The 22461-nt window shown below is 41.4% G+C and overlaps 1 protein-coding gene across 4 annotated transcripts; it reads right to left on the reverse strand.

The window, feature by feature from the left end:
* Nucleotides 1-233: 233 nt before the first annotated feature.
* Nucleotides 234-20054, reverse strand: cnstb (consortin, connexin sorting protein b). 4 transcript variants are annotated; one of them, XM_038308543.1, is made up of 6 exons: nt 19836-20054; nt 12247-12748; nt 8926-9020; nt 3511-3541; nt 509-595; nt 234-365 (listed from the first exon to the last, which is right to left on the reverse strand). In XM_038308543.1, exons 2-6 carry the CDS (start codon nt 12332-12334, stop codon nt 250-252), a joined length of 417 nt encoding a protein of 138 aa, XP_038164471.1. In that variant the 5' UTR covers nt 12335-12748; nt 19836-20054; the 3' UTR covers nt 234-249. The 4 variants fall into 4 exon arrangements, with proteins under 4 accessions (XP_038164471.1, XP_038164472.1, XP_038164474.1 ...); XM_038308544.1 differs by lacking the exon at nt 19836-20054 and adding an exon at nt 15824-15944; XM_038308546.1 differs by lacking the exon at nt 19836-20054 and adding an exon at nt 15892-15913.
* Nucleotides 20055-22461: the final 2407 nt, after the last annotated feature.

A 22461-nucleotide genomic window follows, 5' to 3' on the forward strand; every position in this document is an offset into this window, starting at 1 on the left:
TATCTTGCCATGGGTATGTCTATTCATAACCATATAAGTAACTTGTCTTGCTCTATAAATGTCTGATGTGGGCACATCAGGAAGAGAGATACCAGGTGATTATATAAAAGAAGTAATGATTCTAAAAGTTTCCTGTCTGACAGTAATTAGGATAACGGGATGAATGTTGATGGTATCTGAGGAATGTCTAAGAGGTACTATTTCTGTTTTCAGTTACAAGAGCAGAGGAGACGGCTTCCTTTCTCATGTTTACCTGTGGTGCGTCCTGCAGATGTGGCTCAGCTTCTCAATTTGTTTCCGACTGATACTGTCTGCATCAGGAGGGATCCAACTCTCAGAGTCCCGTTTCTCATTAAACTCGATCTCTGAAAAACATGGATCCAAATAAAAGGCGGGTCATCACTTCCCTTTATGTCATTTTTAGGTTGTTTTTTTCTATTTCCTGTATTAAGTGTGAGAGTTTTTAAACACAAACTACAATTTGGAAAACAGCATTTGCAATCAGTACCCCATTTCTCCTGCAGGGCGGCGAGATTGGAGAGCAATCGCTCATGGTAGAGCTTCTCCAGCTGTAGAAACTGAATTGCCCAACGGTCTGATAGTAAAGCCAGTTAAAGAAAAAGCATTATTTTGGAGGAGACAATGGCGTCAGCCACACTGCATCTTTTGTTTTAGTAAAAATTTTTCTCCAGGGCTATAAAAAAAAAAGCAAATTCAAGTAAAGTTAAATAAATTTGACAATCACCTCCTCAGCAATAGGTTGGTCATCATTCTGCCTTCAAAACGCCTCTAATCATTTATATCATGCATTTAACAATGTTTTCAGAGATATTTCTTAGAGTTTTGGTCCATTTTAATGCAATAATGTCACATATCTGCTGCTGATTTGTCAGCAGTTCATCCATACTGAAAATCCTATTCCCTACATCCAGAAGGTGTTCCTGTGTCTGGATCTCTGGTGACTGTGGAGGCTGTTGTAGATCAGTGTCTATAAATCTAGTCTGAAGTGATTTAAGCTTTGCCTAGTGATGTTTTATCCTGCCATACGCAGCCATCACAGCAGAGATTCACGTTGGCTTTAAAGGGGGAGACAGGTGGGCAGTGGTTGCAAATTAATGAGTTACAAGGATCCCAAAGTGCCCTATGAAAATATGTCTACACTTTTATGGGAATTTTTACAGCAACCCACTGCACCATCTGAATTTTACAGCTGCAGAAGAAGCATCCATCCAATAGTGCTCCATAGGCTGTGACTGAGTGTCCGCCCTAATCCCTATATAGGGCACTATATAGTGGTTACAGCATTTTAGATAAGTGTCTGAACGTCCAGAGTAGGGGTCGGCAACCCGTGGCTATAGAGCCGCCGCATTGCGGCTCTTTAATGCCCCCCTTGTGGCTCCCTGGAGCTTTTTCAAAAATCCATGAAAATGGAAAAAATATGTATTTTTTTGTTTATTTGTTATAATATGGTGTGTTATGTTTATAATGCTGTAAAGAATTGTATAATAAATAAATTAAACAATAAATGTAAACATTTCTGTGATCGAAGATTTGCGTTATAGCCTGCAACACATGTTTCAGTGAGGTACCAGGCAAAAAGAGTGATTGTTGTGTCTCGGTCATGGATCCCAAAGGGGAAAAAAAGGAAGATAGCTGATGAGAACAGAGAATGGAGCAAATCATTTGCTTTCATTACCAATGTGGAAGGAATGCCAGCGTTTTTGCTTTGTAAAGGGAAGTTGTCAGAAATAAAAAGAGTAATTTGGAAAAAATAAAATGAAAAATAAAAACCTGGAGGGCATGCTAAATATGCAGCTGACTACCAAGTGGGGAGTGAGAGAAAATGTAATTTCAAAACTTCTGGATAAATCACAGTAGTGCAGAGATAGATTTAAAGAAGTGGATTGCATCTTCAAACTCCTCTACTGCAGATAGTTTTGTTCAAGCAAGGAAAACCATTCATTGATCAAACAGGTAGCGCTTTTGTGCAGGTATATGAACATTCTTTCATTTTTCCCCTACAGATTTTTTTAATGGTTCTATAATTTCATCAATGCAACAAAACCTAATTTATACACACCACGCTGTGAACTTCATGCGTTGAGAGCGTTCACTGCTGCTCCCTTACCTTGAGCTACTTTGGAATTTAACCTTAAAACACCAAATTTCATACAGCAGAGTAGTCACATTTGACATTTGCTCCAGGATAAACATTTAATTATGAAAGCTTATTATATATTTAAGCCCATGTAGTCCTTTTTTATACCGTGCTAATACGCTTAGAGCTTGTGTTGCCATACAAGGCTTATATAAGACTTTTATATTTTTATGGCACCAGACAGATTTGTTTTTTTTTTGTCCAATATGGCTCTTTGAACAGTTTGAGTTGCTGACCCCTGGTCTACAGGATGACAAAGTAATGGACTAAATGTTTCCCACAATGCACCTTGAAAAGTAGTGATAATCCATGGTCACTAGACAAGCAGATATATCCCTGAATGCATTGTGAGAGCTCTCCTCGCAAAGCATCATGGGATATTTTTGTAGCAGCAACAAATAATAAAATAAATTCAGACACAGCTTTAGTTTCCCTGCCTTTTCTTCAACCCCAGCTGCTCCACATCTCCTCTGATTGGAGATCAGATGACTCAGGGAGGGGTCATCATCTATTGAGACTGAAAGGCCACATACTGTAGCTAGGTTGGAACAACATGGCACAAACACATGTATTTTTTCACCTGCTACCTGACAAAAAACAGATTCAATTTTAATTTAGATTTTATTAAAAAAGAGACATAGACTAAATAACAAATGCTCGCTTAAAGGTCATGTTTTATATATAAGTAAACCGTTTTCATTTTACTAAAACACGTTTAGTCTGTAAATCTTATTGTGGTTCTCTAAAAGTTCTCCCTGCGTCTTCCATTTTGACATGTTTTTCTCTCTGAATCATGCATCATCTTCCCCTATACATTACCAATTCTCTAAGCTTCTTTTACTCTTCTATCACTTAAACACATAAACACGACACCCTGTTGCAGAAAAAACAGACTGTTTCCAGGGCAACAGCACAAACATCACCAGGGAAAACTATAACTGCAAGCCTCGAGGCTTTGAGCCAAAGTATGGGAAACACCCAGCATCTGTAAGGCCAATGAATGGATGAAAAAGGACGGACAAAGATATGTTTGAAAGAGAGATCAACAATGACAGAGGCCTTTTGGCCGATAAAGTCTCTGATATCCACTATTTATGAATTTCCTCTTTTTTTTACCTGTGGATGGACGCTGAGAGCATAAAAAACAAAGTCATCTGAATCTCCAGGCTGCTGCACTCAGTGACCCTTCCACAGAGTAAATCCCTGCTCTGCCTAATGAGACTGAAACCTTTCATTCCAGGGTTCATATCACACTTTCTCATTGGCTGATGTCACGATTCAGTTGAAAGTAAGACAGAGATGAGTGGCATTGTCTCACTTCATTATGCAGACATATGCAGTTTAAAGGATACAGTCCTGCTTCAGGGAGTACGTCTCTGCAATCTTAAGGGGGAAAAAGAGAAAGACATGATTAAAGTTATATAGATTATTACCTAAAGTTATTCCATGGAGATAGAAAAAATGTCAGGTGAGAGCATGTTTCTTTAACATTACAGTGGAAATCATTGAACACTCTTTGGAACCATTTTTCCTGTGAAACTCGGACTGTTTTTGACCTAATCCTTTCAAAGATGCAGATCACATAGCTGCACAGCGGAGCATGCAGACACCCTGTGAGACACGAGTCACATGAATGTGCTTATGGTCCGAATTAAGGTGTCTTTTATTCCTGCCTGATCTGATGTTCTATGTTATTAAACAGATGATTGCATATGAAACATATTAGGAGAAAAACAGACAATAGATTTTACAGGATTTTAAATTTTCATGGGTGCGTCATTGGCTGACTTTCAGGCAGAATGTGTGAGAGGTTTTCTTCTCAGATATAAAGAAACCCCACCCCCCCATAAATCATTCTAACACTCTGACAGTGGTGTGAAACCAACAAGGAGGAGTTGCGAACACACAAACCCAAAGTCCATTCTTCATTAGCCACAACGCTTTGTTCACATCCCTAAAACATTTTCCATGTTGTTATATAATACCGTAATCATCAAAACCAGTCAAACTAATTTAGATTTAGACAATTTGTAATAAAACAACAAAGCAACTGGAGCCAGTTTGGCTAAACTGCAAACTTACTAAAACCTAGCAGTTTAACTAAACTGACAGGCTGTGCAAGGAGAGAGTCAATCAGGTAAAAAAAAACAAAAAAAAAAAAAACAAGAGACCCTCATTATCCCTGGAGGAGCTGCAGATATCTAGCGCTCAGGTGGGAAACAGGTTGTAGTTTGCTCCACACTATATAAGGGAAACAGTTTGCTTCATGGATTTGGCTATATGAGAAAACTAACTATGTGCACCACCCTAAACCTCCATCATGGCGCTGAAACATAATACATAATAAGCATAATACTGTGCTGACAGTATTATGCTTTGGGGATGTGCTTCTTTAAGTGACACTGAGCATAATTGGGAAAATAACATTTTACAACTACAATTGGAAAGTTTTTCTCTGAGAGAGCAAAAAGACAGAGGTTCACCTCTCATCAGGCCAGTACGAATATGTCCAGATTTTCAATGAAAGCATTCAAAGCTGGTCAAAGTTCAGAGGAAATCTAACTGAGAAACTGCAGATACAATTCTGAACAGATTCTGTGAATCTCAACTCAAACTTTATTTATAAAGCACATTTAAAAAAACTGGGGTTGACCAAAACTGTGATATCAGGCTGTACAGATATCACAATCGCAGGAAATAAGGTAAAAAATTAAAAGTTACATAAATACAATGCAATAAAATAGAATAAAATAAGTTAAAATTTAAATAAAAAATGTAAATAAATATTTTTTTGCCATGTATCCACTTAAAAGCCAGGGAGAAGAAGTGTGTTTTTAGGGAGGATTTAAAAACCTCAAAAGTTCTTGCAGATCGAATGTGTCAGGGCAGTTTGTTCCAGAGCCTTGGTGCGGTTGCCAAAAAGGCACGAGTCTGATTTAAGGCGTGGCCAGAAGCAGCTGATAGGAGGATCTCAGTGTTCTGGCAGGTTCATGGATTATTTGGACAGTGCAGAGTAGACACAAACATAGCCTAAAAGAAACATGCTTCTTGAAACACTGCTAACTGAATTTAACACAGTGCACATCATACAGTATAGTTGCCTCCTATAACTTTCCTATGTGCTTTTTTTCCATCCACATTACCATGAAGGACTATTTTGTGCTGGTCTGTGACATAGTGGTTGTAATGTGGAAAACTAATTATAAAATAATAAAAAATAACGTTATTAAGCTGTTTTAATATTTCCATTGTCTTCTTACTCTTGGTGTGCAGCCCACATGTACAGCATATAGAGACATATAAAAGATTCTCTAGTCTTCATTCAAAAAGCCTTATTTGGGGTTTCTATTTTTAAACATATTAAGTCAAAACATGAAATAATCTACATGGGAAAAGCACAGGGGACAGTGTTGCATGCTTCAAAGTATAGTTTTTGTTAAGTGACCTGTGACTCACTATTTCTCATTAACTACAGGAAAACAGCTCCTTTTCTGTGCTCTGACTGCTGCAGCTGGCAGCAACACAAAGTAAACTGCAAACTCGTCAACAATGGTGACAAATTACTCATGTTGTGAGTGTGGGGAGGAAACTGCGGTCTAGACTGTTTTGTACTGGTACCATGAAACTGCTGCTTGTTCACTGTGATTCTTCTCAATAAACAGTAGAAATAGACTTGTGTCTAATTTTAGAAACTATTTTAATTGGAGTGGCTGTTTAAACCTGCAATTTGTTAGCTGGGGAGAGAAGGCTGGCTGCTGAAAGAGGTGCAAAAAAAAGAGGAATTTTAGTTTAAACATCAATCCCTGCTGTCTTTTCCAGATAACCCATGTACTGCTTGTTTATGCACACTTTAATTTTTCAGATCAAAAAATAAATTTTACGATCAGCTACAACCTGAATATACACAAAAAACACTTCTGAATTGTTTTCAATCCAACTCTGCTTTTTTGTCAAATGCTAACTGTCCTCCAACCCTAATAGCTGCCTGTGTCATCCTTGGGTGGAATAACCGTCAATAAATACGTTTACATGGCTGTGGAATGTAACATTCTTAGTTTCTATTCAGCCATGCTGGAGGGTTTTCCAGCACAAACAATTGAGAGAAGTCCTAAAACTATGGTGGCTGAGAGGTGTAAACATACTGCAAAAGCAGGATATACAAAAAGCACTGCGAACAAAAAATATCAGATCAAAAGGCAACATGTAATCTTATATCGGACGAATACAGTCTCCCCACCCACACTCTTTCCTGTTTTCCTTAACAAAGTGATCCTGAGTTTAAGGGCAAAAAGTAAAGTCTGGTTTAGGTTTTACTGAAACTGAGAGTAGAACTCATGGTTCCATCAGTTGCAGCACACTGTCCGAGTCCTAAAACAGCAAACCAGTCCTTAACCATGATTCACTAATGCACTTTATTTTGCAGTGAGCCAGTCGTCCCTCACACATCTCCAGTTGGTTCAAAATGCAGCCACATCCCTTTTGACTGGAGTATCTAAAGGGAGCACTTCCTGGTTGCCTGTTCATTTAAGAGATCATTCTAAGATTCTTTTATTTGTTTTTAAGGCTTTAAATGGCTAGGCCTCCGCCTACCTCTCTGAACTGACCTGCTGCTCCTGGAGGTACGGAGGTCCAAACAGTAGCTCAGAGGAGACAGGGCTTTTTAGTTGCTGCTCAAAAATTGTGGAAAGAAATTGAAAATTTAATAGAAATATGTTGCAAAGCACTATTTAGAAGGTTTATATATAATATATAACGTCTCACTAAACAGGCTTTTTGATCAGCAGTTGGTTTAGTGTTAGATTAATGGCATTTGATGGCCAGGTTCTTTATCGTTAACATTCTGAACTCTGACCTTATCTGGAGCAATTGATGTCTGTACTGCTTAAAATGGATCCTTTTTAAGTTTTTTTTTTACGCCACTCTAGTCTGGCTATGTTTTCTCTCGTTATGGATGTTTATGCACTGTGGTTTGCTGGAGTCACATCATGTGCTGCTTTTAAGGCAGTTAAGCCTGCATCAAGTTCCAAGACAAGAAAAATTCAAAGAACTTAAGAAAGTGGTCAGTACTTCCAGATTGGTCCGGTTTCTGGCCATTCAGGCCTCTTTTGAACAAGCTGTGATAGAGTTAAAACAGTAGCTTTGGGATGGTTGTTAAACTTTGGGCTGCTTTTTACAGAATTTTGTGAAAACTTAATCAAAAAGTGAATATGTGCATGCAATCATTTATTTATTTATTTTTGTGGTGTGAAGATTGTGTCAAAGCTGATATTATCAATTCATGATGTGCTTTGGTTAATTAAGTGTCTACAATCCAATGAGGGGATGAGTTCAACCAAGCTGCAATAAGATTGGTGGCTGAAGTAAAATGGTAGAGGTATAGATTTCAAAACAAATTGAAGAAGATCAACAAATAAAAACAAAAATAACATTTGCAATCAAAAAACTTTAACAAATGCACAAAGAAACGTGCAAAAAAAATGTAAAGGAGAAAAACGACATTCACAAAAAATAGAGGGCTGCAAAGAGGAGGGACAACACAAATACCCACTGCAAATACATAAAGCTAAGACACGAAACACGTCAAAAGAAAACTGGTGCAAATGAGAAAAACCACTGCGTGTTCAGAAATGATCGTCTCCCCCTTGTGGTCTGGACCCCAACCATTATGAAGAGCTAGTTTCCAGCTTTCCTTCAGCTGCAGTTATTTATGCTGCTTGCAGCATTTCTTCTTTTGCAAATGTTTTGTGTGTTAAAATCTTTTATGCTTTTGCAGGGTGTTTTCACTTTGCTGCTTATTATAGCATTTTGAAGCAATTTTTCTCTTTACATGTTGTTTCTTTTCTTTCGTAAGTCTTACTTTTAAGTTCGCTATTCTCATTTATGTGTTTGCAGGACTTTAAATTTTCTAGGGAATAATTTATTTGCATGGGGTTTACATTGCCTCAGCCAGCATACTTTTACTGTTGGACTTTGACTTCAAACTGAGCGACAGCATTTTGAAGAAGTGAAAAAATAAGAAATATATAAAAAAGGAATGGAGGTCAACCATGAGCTAAATTATTTGTTTGCCACTGTCCCAAACCATGATCCCAGGCTTATTGTAACAAGCACAACTTCATGTTTTAAAAGAATGCTTCAGAGTTTGAAGCTTTTAATGGAGGAGACAAGAGGAGGTGAGATTTGGGCTAAATTTCTGTAGAGCTGGGCAAGTTTTAGGATGATTTTGGACATCAAGTAAAACAAACCTGGACCCCTGAATACTTTACATTTTTCCAAAAACATATAACATAAGGGGTTCTTTATTTTTCTGGGTCAGGCCTATTTGGATAGCTTGTTTCAAACTATGTTCAATTATCTAAATATCTAAGTGTTAAAGAGAAAAGAAAAGCAAACTGAACATATAAAAATACCCTTCAATGCACCACAAAAAGCTACTTCTCTCTTTTCTAATTTCATTTGGAGAAAGATATTTTTAGACACAGATTATAAATGTTTCTTTTATGTTTAATAAGCATATTGAATGCAAACCAACCCTGAGACCCGTTGAATAAACATGGAAAATACAAATTTTCTATGCATGGCTAACAGAGACGAACATCCCTCAATTACAGGAGCACAGGCGTATCCACTGACGGACACACTAACACACACAAAGACACACAAAGCTGTTCTGTCAGGCTAAATAAAGACACATTGTATTCCCCGTGGATTTGGAAGAATATGTTGCTCCCTGTTTTTCTCGTATATTCAACCACACAAACACACACCTGGTGCAGGGAGTGAGGCAGCAGAGTGTAGTCCTCGTTTTCTCCCAGGGACTGCAGGGCCGCCAGCAGCTCTGGACTGGTTCTCTGAGCTTCATCTGAAGAGACATTGAAATAAAAAATAAAAACCTGGAATTTTAATCTGAATGCCAGTAGCCTGCTTTTCATTTTGTTGGTAAAATCTGATTGTTCTTTCAATATTTGTGTCAGTAAAAAAACAATCACCTAAAGAAAACAACCAATAGGGAAATAATTCAACATCTGCTGCGATCATTGAAGTCGTGGATCAAATGGATGATTTTGTTGGCAGTAGAAGAACACTGATTGTTCATGTAGGCAGGGTGGGGCGCTCCCCTGTGACTCCACACAATTCAGTGCAAATCCAAGACATACAATCCTTCTATCATCTCCTGTGGCTAATCATGTCAGTACAATGTGTTATAAAAACACCTGTGTCTATATGGCAGGCTCGTATGCCTTAAAGTGATCCTTTCTGAACTTTATTAAACATCAGGCGTTTGCAGACGTCACCCAAAATTTGACATAAGTAAGAATAGCACTACTTTAACATTGTTGGGTTTTTTTTTTTTTTGAGGGGCAGGGGATTGCAACCCTTTTTAGGGCTAAATGACATATCTCCAAAGGGCATTCCTTAATTTATTTTATCTCAACATTATTTTATTCTGTCTTCTATTTTGACTGAAGAAAGCTTTGTCTCATCTGCACTTTTTTCTGAGTTATTCGTTAGTTTTTAGTTGTTTTTATATGCAGGCCTGTTGTGTCTGTGATAATATCATTTTATTTAAAAATACATAATCTTTTAAAAACATGAAATACCAGGGATAAGTTTATTATTACTAATATTATTATGTTTTAACAACTGTAACCCATAAGATTTTTAATAATGCTATAAGAGATGTTTGGCTGTGACTCCATCCTGTGGAAAAATATCAGCTGTGCTGCTGCCATCAACACCTTTGTTTGAAATTGGCCTGTTTTCCAGTGTAGTCCTGTTTCTCTGACTGTGACTGGCTGGATGTGCTCTCTTCATCCTCTGACATGGGAACTGGCTCGGAGCTCGTCTGCCTGGCTGTGTGTTTCCTGGATGGGGCCGCCTTTTACAGTTGCTTTTTGTGTCTCTGCTTCTGTCTCCTTGAACCTCAGTCGGCCTCGGCAGATGGCCGTTCACACTGAGCCTGGTTCTATTGGAGGTTTCTGACTGTTAAAAGGGAGGTTTTCCTTTCAACTGTCGCTACAAGCATGCTTAGTGTGAGGGATTGCCTTTGAGTCAATGAGTCAATGCAATCAACTGGTTTTCCTTAGATAGAAAACTTTTAATCAATTTAACTGCACGATCAGGTGATCCAAAGTGCAAAGATTTCAAATATAGTACGGGTCTTCTATATGGTCAGTCTCTGCCCCTTTCTGTTTTCTGCAACAAGTTCATTATCTGTGCACCAGCCCCAAAAATGTCCTCGTTTTACCAAACAGGAGTTGGTCAACTTTGACCCCCTATTTCCTGAGACCACAGTTTACAGTTTACCAAAAAAAAAGGCCCAGGTTGCAGAATAAAAGTATATCCTGAAAGGGGATAGCGCTAGATTTACCACTTGTTAGGGAGCTGCTAATGCTCCCTAATAAGTCCATGAGACATCTTGATGACCTTAATTCCCCCCATTTGACTCGCTGTGAAACACTCTAGCAATAATAGAGATAAAGCAAACTGTGATTTAACTGTAGAATCAACTCAGGTGTAATGAGCTGTTAAAAGCTGTTTTCTAACATCTGCTCATTTGTTCAGCTAGTTAGTTTCTTCTAAGAAGTGTGCTTCAGGTTTCCAATTCTGTTGTAAAGTGGAACTAAGAGATAAACTTGTTATCAGAGACTTTTTTTAGTGTGAATTAAATAACAAATATACTGGTAATCAATATAAGAGCAAAGAAGCAGTGTGAGATTTTACAGAATGTTGCTCAAAAACTCAGTAAATTATCTAAATCTGAGTAAAGTTATACAAAGTAAGTATTTTAAAACTGAAATTAAAGAATTGATAACATCTGACAAAGATTCGGAGAGTAAGTCCGGATTTTGCATTTGAAGGTTTTTAGCTTCACTCGGCAATAAAGTAAGGAATGTTAGTAAAATTAGTAGTAAGGTAAGTATAATTTGAGCGGAAAAAAATTTCAACTAAATGTATTTCTTTACATTACGCAAAAATTAAGTTAATGGTAATTTAAAATACAAGAAAAATAATAATGATGAATGAATAACGGATCATATAATTTCATACCATAATAAAAGATTGAATTATGAATCAATTAGATAAAAGCTCATTAGACTGTAAAAGTAAGTGATTTTTTTTATATTTAGAAGAAATTGAAACACAGGGAGAGTCAAAAAAGCAATTGTTGTAAAGAAAATTATTTAATTACTTTTCTAACATGGATTTTCTATTGACACAATGTAAAGCAGCTTAAGGCAAAGTACTGTAAAGTGATTTTACAGTATTTTGGTAAATTTTAAGCACTAATAATGAAAACAAATTGTTTAAAAACACGTGTTGTAGATCAATTTCTAAAACTGTAATTTTTAATTACGTCTTGCAGCTTATTGGTCTGCATAATGAGTCAATTTTCCATAAATTAGGTCTATTCGAAATGCTGAGATTATAAAGTAACTGGATCAAAAGCATGCGGTTGCATTTAATCTGTATGTCATGTCCCCTTTGAAATCCAGCTTAGATGTTTTGTTGTGAGGGACCATCTTCCTGTTGAAACACCAGACTGTGTCTAAGGTTTAATCGTCTGTGCAACTAAAGATGAAAGGGAATTGATTAGGGTGATAAAGGGCAGCCTGAGCCTCACTGATGATCAAGTCTAGGAAAATGAGGAAGCAGAAACATCGCAATCACCGTTTACAGCGACAGCGATTTTAACATCTACATGTACTAGAAATGTGCCGACTAAGACAAAAACCACAGGTGCTAAATCAAGAAAATCATCTATATTGAAATTCACGTATATAAGACAAATCCCTTCTGGAAAATGGTTGAAGGTCAGTCAAGTCAAATAAAATTTCTGGAGAAGTCAGATATTCTCCACACATGGTGGAGGAAGCATGATGCTGAGGGTCAACATGTCTGTATCTTGTTGCTGGCTAATATAAAGCTGTGGTTTCTTTGTCCCACGATGAACTCTGGCATTTTAGGCTCTAAAAATAAATTACAGTCTTAAGCTTTTCTGACATATTTATTCTAAGTGCTCAACATAGGTGCCCCCTAGCATGTTTTATAGAACATTTCTTTATAAAAGAAAAGCCGTATTTTACCTGTAGCACTGTTGATCAGCGATGCATCTTCTTTTTGAGTAATCCCACCTTCAGGACTCCTGGGTGGAATGGTGTTTTTGTTCCCCATCCTATGTCCAAAGCCAGAGTTTCACCTCCCAAGTTTCCTGATGTTGCTGTGAAAACCGTTGAAGTGGTGCAGGCACGTTCTCTTCTGTTCAGACTCCTTGGAGAAACATGAATTGTGCTGAGTTTATCGGAGTGCTTCCTCAGTGCGCAGATAAGGAAATTACTTGGGAAAGTTTACTCCGCTGTAATGCCCTGGGAAGAGATTTAAGGGGCGCTCCAGTGCTCACCGTTGATGGAGTGTAGATATTTAATCCTGCACCGGCTCTCCTGGGTGGCCAGGAGAACAAAGCAAACTGAAATGTTCATAAAAACAGGGCTGTGGACGAGGATTTCGCAAACCGCAGCTGGATGTCCCTCCTTTTCTTGGCTATTTCAGTCAATAACGAGTCTTTTAAATCCCTTCCACCAATTCGACCTGCCAAAACAAAAAGACACATTTTAAAAACAGAATAAAGCACATCGATAAAGCCCTCTGAAGGAGGAGCCGAATCATTTGTGAACTGGCAGTTATGTCATCAACTTAATGGATTTTCTGTGTGTTTATACCATGGATACCGACTGCAGCACCAGTCAGCAGAGTGCCCCATGCTGAATAACCCTTTATGGATCACTGTACTGTAGAACAGTTAGAAATGGAAACATTATGGCACAGACAGCTCTGTGTATCCCATTGATTATTTAAAACCTTTTATTTCATCTAAGACAACCAAAATTGTCAAGGCCTGAAGAGATTTGACAAACTATATACTGTCATACAAAATTAAAATGTAACTATTCTCCTTTAGTCACAAGAAAAATGCAGTGTTATTAGGAGATTTTATGTATTAGACCAACATAAAGGGCTGTGGTGGCTCTTGTGGAGATGCAGAAATTAGCAGATCAGGTGGAAGAACTTACAACAGAACAAGTTGTGGTCATGCAAAATACAAATCTGACCTTAATGGACTTGATGGACAAGACTCTGCGGTACATCTACATCTAATGGATAAAAGGCATTCTTTTGAGGATGAGAATGCTGACATTTTGGACAAAGAAAATAGGTTGTTTAAGAGGGGCATGAAGGAAGCCATCTATGTTAAGAAAGAAAAAAACAACCTTAAACAGAGGGGGTGGACTCAGATTTCAGCTTTCAAAAACCTACAATCCAGCAATTGAGTTAGTCCCTTTCCGCTATCATCGCAGTCCCACCCCTTGTACAGGAAAGCAGAAGACCTCGCCTATTCAGCCAGGCCAAAAATTCTCTTCAATAACACCCCTTTCAGAGACATAGACAGGTATGGGGCACTGCAGCCTAACAAAAGAAGTCAAACGACCCCCATTCCAAAGGGGTGGACCAGTTCGTCTGTTTCAATTTGCATGTTTTCAAAACAAAAACAAGGTTTTGTTGGGCTACTGTATGAAACCTCGAACTCAGCGCTATTTCTGACATGGGAAGTGAAACGTCTTCAAAGTTTTTTCTTTTTTTTTGGAATGACCTTGATGGAGGCGTGGCGTGAATAAGGCCACTGGTAAATCCAAACTAACACAATAAGGTACAACAATGAACCTTTATGAAGTATGTTCTTTAAGCCGATGAGACCAAATTTGGATTCTTTGGCCTATCACTAGTATCACAAAGACTTACAGTGTTACCAATAAAACACTCTGTGGTTTGTGGTTTTGAGATGAAAAATTTTTAAAAAGTTCAGGAACTATTTTCTCAAGGCACTGCCCACCTGTTCACTCACACAGATGTCCATATGTTAAAATAAACAACCTGTGTAAACTAACAAAAAACAGAAGATCCCCTTTATCTTAGTCTACATGACAAAAGCCTTGATGCCTCACATTTGAACATTTTCTGCTTTATGTAGCTTCAGTTTTCTGCCTGAGGTCAGAGGGAATGAGATCTATGTGACGTTCTGGCTGCACACAGCCCCGTTAGCCTGTCTTGGGAAAGTTATGGATTTTGCAACATGGAATGCGACATAAAGTACAAACGCCAGCAGCAGGGTCTGACTCACACGATTTGCAGCTTAAGAGCTGAGAATGATGCAGGGGAGGCTTAAAGAAAGAAATCTGTGTGACTCACAACCTGACATTTCTAGGTTTGCTCTTAGAGATTCTTTTAGAAACGGTTAGAAAAATCCTCAGTGCTGGTTCTAGCTTTGACTTACACATTGTTTAAAATTCAGAGTGATATCATGACCTCTTCTTATAACTTATTGGAAGCTTGTTTACTCTTGCGTCTGTTTATTGTCTTGGTTTTCCTATTCTTATTACTGTCAGTATGATACATGTACAACATATTTACTAATCTACATGTAATGACATTTTCTGTGAAAAGGGAAAAGCTCCAATGATTTACTCTTCTTAGCAACCCAAATGTGTCCTGGTTATTTCTTTTTTTTTAGATTTTTGCTTTTACTTTAACAGGAATGTTTTATTCAGATACAATCTCTTAAAGAATATTTGTGCCCAAAAAGGATTCTTTTTTGTTTTACACTATACAAGCTAATTCAGTTATCCAAAAGAGTAACCTGAGTACATACAAAATGCAGTTGCACAAAAAAAATATTTTTTTAAAAATCCAAACCAACAAGGCCCTATAAGGAAATACAGCTGCTCCCCTGGTTAAGTAGTCAAATAACTCATAATAAACAGGTAGTTTTCGAAAAGATGTGGAATTAAGTTATGAAAATTGTCTGAAACGAGGGCTTATTGAACCACTGTGAGAGCAAACCACCAATGGAGATCACATAGAACAGAACGGAACCTTCCAGGAGTGGCTGCCAAGCAAAATTACTCAAAAAGCATATTTGGGACTCATAAACGAACCTTAAAAAAAAAATAATGCAGCTGCTTTTGGAATAATATTTAGTCACTTTAACACAATCTTTTTTATGTCCTTCCCTGCTAACATGAAACAATTGTGTTAAAGTTACTAAATATGATTAAGTAAACGCCAAAAGTGGTTATATTATTTTTTTCAGTGAAGGTTTACAGAAGAACCCAGATTATCATTTAAACATTGAGTCTCCTTTCACCTCAGGCTCAACCAAAGTGACTCAATATAAAAACACAGGCATTGTCCAGGAAACAGCTTTAAATTTTATTATGAATTTGTAAACTAATAAAATCCTGGTAAAACATATGAAGATTATAAGTTTCAGCTATTTCAAATCTCTAAACTTAAATACATTTGAGACACTAACATTTAAACAAGCTCACATCATCACTGCTGGATGATGTCTCTCAGAGCCCTGCACTCACTGCTGGATGATGTCTCTCAGAGCCCTGCACTCACTGCTGGATGTTGTCTCTCAGAGCCCTGCACTCACTGCTGGATGATGTCTCTCAGAGCCCTGCACTCACTGCTGGATGTTGTCTCTCAGAGCCCTGCACTCACTGCTGGATGATGTCTCTCAGAGCCCTGCACTCACTGCTGGATGTTGTCTCTCAGAGTCCTGCACTCACTGCTGGATGTTGTCTCTCAGAGCCCTGCACTCACTGCTGGATGATGTCTCTCAGAGTCCTGCACTCACTGCTGGATGTTGTCTCTCAGAGCCCTGCACTCACTGCTGGATGATGTCTCTCAGAGTCCTGCACTCACTGCTGGATGATGTCTCTCAGAGCCCTGCACTCACTGCTGGATGTTGTCTCTCAGAGCCCTGCACTCACTGCTGGATGTTGTCTCTCAGAGTCCTGCACTCACTGCTGGATGTTGTCTCTCAGAGCCCTGCACTCACTGCTGGATGATGTCTCTCAGAGCCCTGCACTCACTGCTGGATGATGTCTCTCAGAGTCCTGCACTCACTGCTGGATGTTGTCTCTCAGAGTCCTGCACTCACTGCTGGATGTTGTCTCTCAGAGCCCTGCACTCACTGCTGGATGATGTCTCTCAGAGTCCTGCACTCACTGCTGGATGATGTCTCTCAGAGCCCTGCACTCACTGCTGGATGTTGTCTCTCAGAGCCCTGCACTCACTGCTGGATGTTGTCTCTCAGAGTCCTGCACTCACTGCTGGATGTTGTCTCTCAGAGCCCTGCACTCACTGCTGGATGTTGTCTCTCAGAGTCCTGCACTCACTGCTGGATGATGTCTCTCAGAGTCCTGCACTCACTGCTGGATGTTGTCTCTCAGAGTCCTGCACACACTGCTGGATGTTGTCTCTCAGAGCCCTGCACTCACTGCTGGATGTTGTCTCTCAGAGCCCTGCACTCACTGCTGGATGTTGTCTCTCAGAGCCCTGCACTCACTGCTGGATGATGTCTCTCAGAGCCCTGCACTCACTGCTGGATGTTGTCTCTCAGAGCCCTGCACTCACTGCTGGATGATGTCTCTCAGAGCCCTGCACTCACTGCTGGATGATGTCTCTCAGAGCCCTGCACTCACTGCTGGATGATGTCTCTCAGAGTCCTGCACTCACTGCTGGATGATGTCTCTCAGAGCCCTGCACTCACTGCTGGATGATGTCTCTCAGAGCCCTGCACTCACTGCTGGATGATGTCTCTCAGAGCCCTGCACTCACTGCTGGATGATGTCTCTCAGAGTCCTGCACTCACTGCTGGATGATGTCTCTCAGAGTCCTGCACTCACTGCTGGATGTTGTCTCTCAGAGCCCTGCACTCACTGCTGGATGATGTCTCTCAGAGCCCTGCACTCACTGCTGGATGTTGTCTCTCAGAGCCCTGCACTCACTGCTGGATGTTGTCTCTCAGAGTCCTGCACTCACTGCTGGATGATGTCTCTCAGAGTCCTGCACTCACTGCTGGATGTTGTCTCTCAGAGTCCTGCACACACTGCTGGATGTTGTCTCTCAGAGCCCTGCACTCACTGCTGGATGATGTCTCTCAGAGTCCTGCACTCACTGCTGGATGATGTCTCTCAGAGCCCTGCACTCACTGCTGGATGTTGTCTCTCAGAGCCCTGCACTCACTGCTGGATGTTGTCTCTCAGAGTCCTGCACTCACTGCTGGATGTTGTCTCTCAGAGCCCTGCACTCACTGCTGGATGTTGTCTCTCAGAGCCCTGCACTCACTGCTGGATGATGTCTCTCAGAGTCCTGCACTCACTGCTGGATGATGTCTCTCAGAGCCCTGCACTCACTGCTGGATGTTGTCTCTCAGAGCCCTGCACTCACTGCTGGATGTTGTCTCTCAGAGTCCTGCACTCACTGCTGGATGTTGTCTCTCAGAGCCCTGCACTCACTGCTGGATGTTGTCTCTCAGAGTCCTGCACTCACTGCTGGATGATGTCTCTCAGAGTCCTGCACTCACTGCTGGATGTTGTCTCTCAGAGTCCTGCACACACTGCTGGATGTTGTCTCTCAGAGCCCTGCACTCACTGCTGGATGTTGTCTCTCAGAGCCCTGCACTCACTGCTGGATGTTGTCTCTCAGAGCCCTGCACTCACTGCTGGATGTTTTCTCTCAGAGCCCTGCACTCACTGCTGGATGATGTCTCTCAGAGCCCTGCACTCACTGCTGGATGATGTCTCTCAGAGCCCTGCACTCACTGCTGGATGATGTCTCTCAGAGTCCTGCACTCACTGCTGGATGATGTCTCTCAGAGCCCTGCACTCACTGCTGGATGTTGTCTCTCAGAGCCCTGCACTCACTGCTGGATGATGTCTCTCAGAGCCCTGCACTCACTCCTGGATGTTGTCTCTCAGAGTCCTGCACTCACTGCTGGATGTTGTCTCTCAGAGCCCTGCACTCACTGCTGGATGTTGTCTCTCAGAGCCCTGCACTCACTGCTGGATGATGTCTCTCAGAGCCCTGCACTCACTGCTGGATGATGTCTCTCAGAGCCCTGCACTCACTGCTGGATGATGTCTCTCAGAGTCCTGCACTCACTGCTGGATGTTGTCTCTCAGAGTCCTGCACTCACTGCTGGATGTTGTCTCTCAGAGCCCTGCACTCACTGCTGGATGATGTCTCTCAGAGTCCTGCACTCACTGCTGGATGATGTCTCTCAGAGCCCTGCACTCACTGCTGGATGTTGTCTCTCAGAGCCCTGCACTCACTGCTGGATGTTGTCTCTCAGAGTCCTGCACTCACTGCTGGATGTTGTCTCTCAGAGCCCTGCACTCACTGCTGGATGATGTCTCTCAGAGCCCTGCACTCACTGCTGGATGATGTCTCTCAGAGTCCTGCACTCACTGCTGGATGATGTCTCTCAGAGCCCTGCACTCACTGCTGGATGTTGTCTCTCAGAGCCCTGCACTCACTGCTGGATGTTGTCTCTCAGAGTCCTGCACTCACTGCTGGATGTTGTCTCTCAGAGCCCTGCACTCACTGCTGGATGTTGTCTCTCAGAGTCCTGCACTCACTGCTGGATGATGTCTCTCAGAGTCCTGCACTCACTGCTGGATGTTGTCTCTCAGAGTCCTGCACACACTGCTGGATGTTGTCTCTCAGAGCCCTGCACTCACTGCTGGATGTTGTCTCTCAGAGCCCTGCACTCACTGCTGGATGTTGTCTCTCAGAGCCCTGCACTCACTGCTGGATGTTGTCTCTCAGAGCCCTGCACTCACTGCTGGATGATGTCTCTCAGAGCCCTGCACTCACTGCTGGATGATGTCTCTCAGAGCCCTGCACTCACTGCTGGATGATGTCTCTCAGAGTCCTGCACTCACTGCTGGATGATGTCTCTCAGAGTCCTGCACTCACTGCTGGATGATGTCTCTCAGAGCCCTGCACTCACTGCTGGATGTTGTCTCTCAGAGCCCTGCACTCACTGCTGGATGATGTCTCTCAGAGCCCTGCACTCACTGCTGGATGTTGTCTCTCAGAGTCCTGCACTCACTGCTGGATGTTGTCTCTCAGAGCCCTGCACTCACTGCTGGATGTTGTCTCTCAGAGCCCTGCACTCACTGCTGGATGATGTCTCTCAGAGCCCTGCACTCACTGCTGGATGATGTCTCTCAGAGCCCTGCACTCACTGCTGGATGATGTCTCTCAGAGTCCTGCACTCACTGCTGGATGTTGTCTCTCAGAGTCCTGCACTCACTGCTGGATGTTGTCTCTCAGAGCCCTGCACTCACTGCTGGATGTTGTCTCTCAGAGCCCTGCACTCACTGCTGGATGATGTCTCTCAGAGCCCTGCACTCACTGCTGGATGATGTCTCTCAGAGCCCTGCACTCACTGCTGGATGTTGTCTCTCAGAGCCCTGCACTCACTGCTGGATGATGTCTCTCAGAGCCCTGCACTCACTGCTGGATGATGTCTCTCAGAGCACTGCACTCACTGCTGGATGTTGTCTCTCAGAGCCCTGCACTCACTGCTGGATGTTGTCTCTCAGAGTCCTGCACTCACTGCTGGATGATGTCTCTCAGAGCCCTGCACTCACTGCTGGATGATGTCTCTCAGAGCACTGCACTCACTGCTGGATGTTGTCTCTCAGAGCCCTGCACTCACTGCTGGATGATGTCTCTCAGAGCCCTGCACTCACTGCTGGATGATGTCTCTCAGAGCCCTGCACTCACTGCTGGATGTTGTCTCTCAGAGCCCTGCACTCACTGCTGGATGGTGTCGCTCACAGCTGACCGTATGTCCGATCATCAACGCCCTGGATCAGTGTCGCGCTGATCCCACTCCTCAGCCCGCAGATTCAGTCACCTTCTTCCCTCTCTCCACCGTCTGTGTTCCGCGCCTTTACAGCCTGCTTGTTTACACTTCTATCCGGGGATTATTCTTCTGCTTCTCCTCACCGCAAACATATATAAATAAATAAATATATGTATCCCTGCAAGAGTTAGTTTCATTTATCTCATCCAGATGCTGCCATCTGCTGGCAGCTTTGAAGCACTGCCTTTTGGTGGAGTCCAGTTATGTAACAACAGATGGGGGGAAAAAGAGAAAACAGAAAGAGCAGAAACAGGGCAGAGGAACATGTGACCCGCAGTCAACAATGTTCATTGCATAACCAGAATGCATGTATGTTAATCAGACAATTTTTATTTAAATTCAGTGATCTTTATTATCCCTGAGGGCCAATTGCTGAGCAGCTTAATAAGAAAACAATATAAGAAGCAGACTAGTGCGACCCATATCACACAGAAAGAAATATCAAGTTATTTAAGATCATTAAGGGATTTTTTTAAATATAGATATTTCTTCTACACCTTGGAAAAAATATCTTTGTTCAGGGGGAAGCAACTGGAATTCACTGTAAACACATGGGCCCTGTTTTACTTTTAGAATATCCCTGCTTATGCAGATGAGTGATGTCCTTCTTGTCACTTTTAAATACATTAATAAGATCCAGAAGTCTATACCTATCATGAGCAGTTAAAAACACCAAACCAACAGACCATGTTAAAAGTGAGAAACGCCTCAGTAATATACAAATGGAAATAAAATCTAATTTAATTGCTCGACATTTAGGAAAAGATACATCCTCTGGTGAACTTCATGGAGTTAAAAGGCCAGCCTGTCATCAAAGTTAAAATAGTGGCATTAATATCCACCCTATATTGAATCACTGAGTCTGTTATGTCAGTCAGGCTGGAATAGATTCCATGTTTGTGTGTTTAATTCACAAGGTTTATTAAGCTTTTTGCAATGCTGAGAGCGTAATTATGGTGTTAGCTGTGTTGAGTGAACCTTTACAACATGCCCTCACAAAATCATTAGTAACACAGGATCAATTTCACATCCCAGTCTTTCCTCTAATACTACGTTCACACTGCAAGCAGCAGGAGCAGCAAAAAGTGCAACAAATATAAACATGTTTTTTTCCGTGTTGCCATTTATTCACAGTACTTAGTCACACATCCTTCTACTTGTGAGCTTCTGAGTCTACCTCCTACTTTAGAGAACACTAAAAGTTCATGTTGATTTTTAAATGATACTCGTGTCTTATCGCTTTTGGCATTCAATATTTCACACTTTTTTACTCTTAATCTTGGACTTTTCATCTTTCATTGCTTGGCTCCATTTCTCCGTTGTTCCTGTTTACTCAATGTGAGTGTTGGGAGCTGGAGAAGTACCACCTTCCTCCAGCAGAGTCCGCCGTGGATCCTCCTGAGTCGAGCCTCCTGCACAGCTGGAGCTCATTCCATCATTAGAGGATCCACAGTACTTAAGCTGTCTTCAGACCTTGCCTCAACGCCGCAGTGTTGATCCAGTTGGTTAGCACCTAAGGCTAGTATCTCTGAGAACCTTTGTAGACTTTTGAATCCAGACTGGATTCTAACTTTTGTCTCTGTCTTCCAGGAAACCTGTTTTTCTCCTGTGAAGCTCAGGAAGAGCTTAACCTGCCGAGCCTGCCCTCTGAGCCAAACCTGAAGCCTCTCTCTGGACTTCCATGCAGCTCTGGACCAAGAGCTGGAAACTCAAAGCCAAGGTCTGCTCACTCTCAAGAAGTAAGATGCTGAAGCAGCTTACGGACTCTGCTGAACAAACCATCTCCGGACCCAACAGTTTCCCTCTCAAGGTTTTTACCAAGGACCCTCAAGGTACAAGTCAGAAACTGTCAAGAATCAAACTCCTCTGCGCAAACGCTAACAGAACTGTCTCTCACGCAGACTCCAGTGAACCAGTTCCCCAGGCCTGAACCAGAACCAGTAATTCTCATTGTGCTTGTGACAATAAACTCTGTTAAACCTTTTACTCCAGTTTCCGCTTCAGTGGTGTTCTGCATTATTGGGTCACACCTGTGAACCTATCATGACAGTGAGCATGTGCAGTTTCGTACCGCCACCTATGTGGTCTTTCCACGGTAAATACAGAGTACACAAAAAATAAATAAAACAACAGTGCCTATAATTTAATGGAAAGTCACTGTATATTACCATCATAAGCAACTGCTGTAGAACTTCATAAAGTCATAGTACGTGATTAGCCTGTTTTATTACTTTTTTTCTTCTTTCAAGGAACGCTATGGACAGCGGAAACATGCAAGAGAGGGAGAGTTTAGTGTCGGAGGTCGTGGATGAGTCTCCTCCGTCATCCATTTTTTATTTAGAGGAGGAAAGCTGGGACCAAGATGTTGTGGAAGAGGACGCCAGGGCGGCAGAAGCTTGGTTTGGTGTAGAAGGCTTCCAGCCGTACATGTTTGAGCCCTTGCCTCACAACGCTGCCAGTTCTGTTATGAAGACACAGACGTCCATCTCCATGAACACTGGGACGGAACTCCATGGGA

This window comes from Cyprinodon tularosa, unplaced genomic scaffold, assembly GCF_016077235.1.
Source record: "Cyprinodon tularosa strain WSP-4 unplaced genomic scaffold, ASM1607723v1 ctg64, whole genome shotgun sequence".
Classification (NCBI taxonomy): Eukaryota; Metazoa; Chordata; class Actinopteri; order Cyprinodontiformes; family Cyprinodontidae; genus Cyprinodon; species Cyprinodon tularosa.